Source organism: Chenopodium album, chromosome 16, assembly GCF_948465745.1.
Source record: "Chenopodium album chromosome 16, dcCheAlbu1.1, whole genome shotgun sequence".
Lineage (NCBI taxonomy): Eukaryota > Viridiplantae > Streptophyta > Magnoliopsida > Caryophyllales > Amaranthaceae > Chenopodium > Chenopodium album.
Genome location: NC_137849.1, coordinates 35,494,846 through 35,501,097, shown reverse-complemented (window position 1 = coordinate 35,501,097; position 6,252 = coordinate 35,494,846). Strand labels below are relative to the sequence as shown.

The 6,252-nt window shown below is 33.7% G+C and overlaps 1 protein-coding gene and 1 non-coding gene across 2 annotated transcripts; one reads left to right on the top strand and one right to left on the bottom strand.

Moving 5' to 3' along the window:
• Positions 1-369: 369 nt before the first annotated feature.
• TRNAH-GUG (transfer RNA histidin (anticodon GUG)) lies at positions 370-441 on the top strand. The gene has a single exon. It is a non-coding gene; the product is annotated as a tRNA-His (tRNA).
• A 435-nt stretch (positions 442-876) lies between these two features.
• Positions 877-5,643, bottom strand: LOC145585171 (uncharacterized). The gene is made up of 3 exons (XM_081641901.1): positions 5,528-5,643; positions 2,451-2,832; positions 877-1,165 (listed from the first exon to the last, which is right to left on the bottom strand). Exons 2-3 carry the CDS (start codon positions 2,740-2,742, stop codon positions 1,086-1,088), a joined length of 372 nt encoding a protein of 123 aa, XP_081498027.1. The 5' UTR covers positions 2,743-2,832; positions 5,528-5,643; the 3' UTR covers positions 877-1,085.
• Between the last annotated feature and the right edge of the window lie 609 nt (positions 5,644-6,252).

Sequence of the window (6,252 nt, the reverse complement as noted above, 5' to 3'; positions counted from 1 at the left end):
ACGTAGTTACTCATACAATATGAAACCATATTATGTGAATCCCATAAATCTTGAATTGGAATCCACTTGTTTCTAAAAAAAAAATGAATTACAACATCATCATTATTATCAACTCTGCTTATTGGTTAATCTATGGAGTGAAATTTCTTGGCATTTGAATTATTATAATTTTACCATGTGATGGTTATGGTTGAATTGTTGATTTTAATGGTGAATCGTCAGTATCTATGTGTTTTGATTAATCAAATTTTTATTCACTTTTATTAAACTTAAATAAATCTAAGGCTTTATACAGACAAGGGAAGTGTAATTCAACAATGTAGTGGTATATTATTTGATATTAAATATTCTACAAAATATTACAACCTTGTGGCTGTAGTTTAGTGGTAAGAATTCCACGTTGTGGCCGTGGAGACCTGGGCTCGAATCCCAGCAGCCACATTTTTTCCTTTTTTTTTTTTTGTAAAACAATTTTAATGCAAAGTTTAAGCAAGGAAGAAAAAGACTTTATGAATAAAGTTCATAAATATTATTAATAAAGTTCATAAATATTGATCTCATAAAAGAATTTGACACTTATTTACAGACAAATGGAATATTAACTTTTGTTGAAGAGCTATAATAGGGAAGGAAGAGACGAATAGAGTATTAATTAGTGGAGAAAAAAAAAAAAAAAAAAAAAAAAAAAAAAAAAAAAAACGAGTCTATTGTTTTCCTAAAAGGCTAGGATAAGGGCGCCATGGCTAGGATAAGGCCGCCACGCTGCCATTGACGCCAATGCCTAGGGAGTTTGATGGATGGGCCAGAATACTTTTGGTCTTTTAACACAAACTACATAACCCAGCGCCCATGACTTTTAGTTAGGGCTGAGTGTCGTTTAAAATGTAATCAGAACAAAAAAAAATGCTGCGTTGTGCACCAGTATTAAAGATAAAAACTAGTAAAAATACTGAATGCTACTGTAAGTACAAAACTACTAAAAGTTTGTGCTCTATACAACAGGCATGTGATATAGCATCAAGAACCAGACTAGGAGATACAAAGTGGATACATGAACCAGAGGTGCAAATCTTGAGGGACAAGACTCAGTAGTCAGGGATGGCTGCAAAACGGTAGCCAGCAGCACCTCTCCATGAATAATATGCAATCCGGGTCTCGTAGAAGCCTGCACCAACAATTTAAACAGAACAATATTAAACTAAACAAAGCCACGAGGAAGAAATTTGAAATGAAAAACCCTCAACATTACTAACTATAATTCTGTACAAATGCTGCATAAAATTAAAATAGTACATTTGCAATCACACAAAAGGCTCATCATCCCGTTCTCCTACCCCCACCCCTTTTACTTCCTTGGATGGGGAAGTTATGAAACTTTTGTCATGTCCAAAGGTCTAAATCTTTTTTTTTTTTAAGACGGCAAATATTTTAGAAATGTGAAATGAATAATTCAAATCTATAAAAGTTCTTGTTGCCTGTTCCATCTGTGTATGCTGCGGAGGAATTCAAGGGCCGAGCAGGGGTGAACCGGAACCAGGCCTTTTCTCCCATATTAGTTCAAAAACTCATGCATATACGTCCAACTCTATTTCAGCTTAGCTCCAGGATCACTAATACAATCCCAGTATTCCCTTTCCTTAAGAAGAACCAAAAAAACACTAGCAAAAAGAATCACGAGATACGAAAAACACCAGGTGAAACCATTGCTGCTGAATTTTTTTGGGTAATTCCATTCATGCTCAAGTGCTTATATGGGATAAGCAACATGGATTTTTCCTTGACAACCTAACCTAACAGCTAAAAGGCCTTAAAATATCAGAAAAATTATGAAAGCGGACAAATCAGAGTTAATAAAGATCTAGCCAAGCAGACTGTTACTAACTCGTCCAACAGTCAGCATCTGAATTATGCTAGGGTGACTTTGCAGTTCAATTGCAACAATTACAACATCATTGCCCCAATACTACTAGTACAGATCCAGCTCTAAGCAGGGTAAGGGCAAGTTTGGATCCACGTAGCCTTACCCTACTAAAATAAAGAAGCTACTATGGGCTATGGACACCAGCAAGCAACCTCGAAAGGTCATTTTAAAGAGCAAAGATACTGGCTGGAGAAGTAGGCAGCACACCACTTAAAAACATTTGAAAGAGAAGTTGACATCATAGGCTAAAACTAGAAATTATATCATAAATCATCGGCTATTGTTTTGCTACTGCTACAAATTAGAACTTAAAGCATACATCATATTTTGTTTAACTTTCTTTAATTCTGGATTCCTTAGACAAAAAAATAGAACCTCATGTGGAATTCATAAAGAGATTACTTCTAAACAATGAAAACCAAAAAATGAAAGAACAAGAATGGTTCTTCGTAAAATACTGTACTTTAGCAAAAGGAAGTGATAAGACAAAAAAATACAGGGGGTGAGGGAGAAAACTCTTAATTAATACCTGGAAGAAAGGAAAGAATTCCAAGTGCAAGGAGACCATATGCTTGAGACCGCTCCCCTCCCATATGACCAGTGAATATGAAAAAAGATAGAAAGAGAAGAAATGAGCCAAGGAAGAGAAGGAACAGTGCGAGAATAATTGATTTCCATGGAACTTTGTCAAGACACTTTGGTGTGTAATCAAACCGAGGATCGAATGGTTTGCCCTTTATATGGCCATCGTCATTGTAATCGTTTACTCCATCTTCATCAGTGGCAAGGTGAGAGTATTTCACGTTGCGCCTTGATGCCATTAAAGCACACCAAATATGCAGGAGTTATGAAATATTTGAAATTTGCAGCTAAACTTCCAGCCTCCCAAACTCCACTTGATTTGCAATTTCCTGATGATGAGTATAATGTCTATTTTTTTTAGTAAATTTACAAACCAAATAAAATTGCAAGTTACTTGATTATCTAGATGCCCCTCCCCTTCAAATAAAATAAAAAATAAAAATAAAAAAAACCCAAAATTAGCTGACAAGCCTTTGGTGCCCCATTTAATACTTTCGCTATCTAGAAATAGTTATCACATTGTCCCAAATCATCAAACTAAAGGAGTTAATAAGATTCTACAAAAAGAGACATGAAATAGCTTTATACCTTACACCACAACCCCTCTTCATTCCAAATGGAAGTTCCAAACATGATTCACTATTATTCTAAAAAAATGCGACAGCTTTATGTAGACATTTCAAAACAATACAATGCGTGACTACTATTTCCAGACAGAAGGTATACTTTCGATTCTTACTAGTTAGTATCAAATAAAAATATTAAAAAACCAAATAAAATAAAATAATCCAAAACAAAGCACTTTTTATACTTTGTATAAGCAAACCTTATAAAGTACCACCCTTTTTCGATAATTTCATGTTTAAAAAAAATTATCCTGTATCTGCCAGTAGCAACTTATAGTTATTTACAAAAAACTGAATCATAACAACATATGTACGAAGTGCTTTGAAAAAAAATGTCATATCCAAAAGATGATTTGTATAGCAAAGAATGATTCTACTTTACAAAGCAAAGAAGTCTTAATCAATCACCCAATTCCTCTTCAGTAGTACATTTACAACTTCAGAATGACGGGGGCTCGTTATGTGAAAACCTACTTCACTAAAGCCTTGTTCTCATCAGATTATTTTCAGTTCAATTCAGCTCTAATAAGTTCAGTTCAGTTCAGTTTTTTCTCATAAAATATTCAGTTTAGTTCAGTTCAGTTCAGCTCTAATAAGTTCGGTTCGGTTCATTTTAGTCAATGAGAACAGGCCCTAAGGCTCCGTTAGTTTTGTCGAAAATAATTTGCTCATTTCCCACTCTTTGGTTTGTTAAGGGTTGAAAACAATTTCTCCAAAGCTAGAAAATGGATTTTCCAAGAGTTAAAAACATGTCTCTTTCAAAAGGAAAGAATTTCACATTCTCCTTCCTACTCCTAACATCCCTTCCCTCTCCTCCTATCCATCTTCTTAGCTTAGTTCTTTGCTGTTCTTTTATATTTTCGTTGAGATGCCCAATTGTTAGTGTGTTAGACCATCAGTCCATCATGACCTAGATGTTGAGATTATAACAAATTGTATGAAATTTGCTATTTTAAGTTGGTAGAAGCTGTTTTAGAGTACGTGATGGGGAATGTGATCTGATCTCTAATAGTAATCTAATTAAGCCTATTGTTCTTTCTTATGACTAATGAGTAGCTCAAAGCAACAACACCTAGCTAATGCCAATCACAATCTATGCTCTCACTATTTACCACTAATAAAAAAAAGGATATCAAATTGTTAGGCTCTGTTAGTTTTGACATAATACATATTTCGGGAAAAATGATTTTCCATGGAAATCACTTTTCATGGGAAACACAAACATAAAAATAGTTTTCTTTTGCTGGTTCCTTACAAGATAAATTATAAAGAAAGAGAAAATGGGTGTGCAAGATCTAAGCTAAGCAGCAAACCATCAATGAATATAACTCCAATGTTCTGATAAGTTACTGATTCTCACATTCCCACTCTATTCATAAACTTCCTTCATCCAAAAATAAGTCACTTCCAATAGGGGATGTTGGAAAAATTGTAGATTTTCCCTAAATACCAAGAGATTGTTAACTTTCATAATTACCCTTATACATAAATGTTTCAATTGGAATGTTGAAGAAGAAAAAGGGCAAGAGGAACACAAGTAATCAAATGGTACTCACGATATGGGTTGGTATGGACTGAGAAAGTAAAATTCCCATGAATCTCCTCGTATATATTCTCTTTATCTCTTAAGTATTTTTAAAAAAGCCATTGATATGATCATATACATCCTCCAGAAGTTTTTAACTTGTATTTCATCAACGGATTTCAAAGAAATCAAAATACCCTCAACAACATCATATATTCAAACAACTCCTGTAACGGATCTTCGTTTCATACAATTAGTGTATAGTCGGTGAAATTATCACTCAGCTCGTAACAGTATAAATTATCGGTCTATGATTATTGTCTTAACATAAAGTAGTAACCTAGATTTCTACATTGAAAATTTAGAACTTAAATCTGGTGCAAATGAGGGATAGCTCAAGTGGTTAGAAGAGCATCCCTCCCGATCCCAAGATATCCTGAGATCGATTCTCACCCTGCCCTTGTGGCTCTCTAAACAACAACAACAAAACTTAATGCTGATCCAAATTCACATTTACAAGCTCAATTTAGAAAAATGTAATTATGCTGTCACCTCATCTCTTCATGCGGCAATGGAATTTAAGCATACAGCTGAAACAATCCATTGCATAAAAACTTGACATTTCCGCCAGATTTAGAAAGATTTGGACAATCAAATAATTTGTTGAGAAATCTTAAATGTATGCCCCATATATTACTGAAATCAAGAAATCGATGATGAACACAATCCAAAACTAATCAAATTATAACAACATTGAGAAAGTTAAACCCTATAAAAATCAGGAAAACTGAACAAACATCAAAATCAGAAAAGTTGAGCAATCCCAAGACAAAATTCGAGTACGTTATTAATGAAAAATTTGAAAAAAAATACCTGACAGTAGAAGAATTGAAGAAATAATGTGAATCAAGAAGAATGTAAATGGAGTTTCCTGTCTGCCCGCCAAGACTGATAGTTCGTCAGTATTGACTTTTCTTTTCTTTTCTTTTCTTTTCTTTTTGTTGTTTTTTTTGGGGTTTTTTTTTATTATTTTTTATTTTTTACAACCATGTAAGTTGTACTTCCACCGTTTTTTTAAGCGGATAATCTCACACGTTTTGACTTTAGCATTTAGACACTTTCCATTATCGTGTTTCGTGAATTAGAGCAAGATTATTAAAGAGAATACGTATATGAGTTATGTCCTCCCTTTTATTCTATCTCTTAATCTCCTATCGACATATCATATTCTCTTTCTTCCACATCATTTTTCACTATCTCCTTCTACTTCCTCTTTCTATTTCTATATTTTTTCACACATCAAAGAATATCCCCTCTCCCTTCCTCTCTTCTACTTTATATACCCCACCGCAGGTTATAACACAATGACAATAATTAACTAACAATGACAATAACAAATCCTAGCATTGACAATAATGAAAACGAATTTCATCTACTATCGTTAGTTAATACAATACACAGTTAATGGTCAAAAAAACAACGGCTGTAAATGGAAAAGGAACGATAGAAATTAACCCTAACATTGACAATAATAAAAACGGATGTCATCTAATATCGTTCATTAATACAATACACTAAGGGGCTTGTTCACCTTTACT

What these genes read in the sequence shown, in the direction of transcription:
- LOC145585171 (XM_081641901.1), bottom strand. Translation starts at nt 2,742, where the DNA reads ATGGCATCAAGGCGCAACGTGAAATACTCTCACCTTGCCACTGATGAA. An exon ending in AATTCTTTCCTTTCTTCCAG is followed by an intron (nt 1,166 to 2,450) that starts GTATTAATTAAG and finishes TTGTTGGTGCAG; the next exon opens with GCTTCTACGAGACCCGGATT.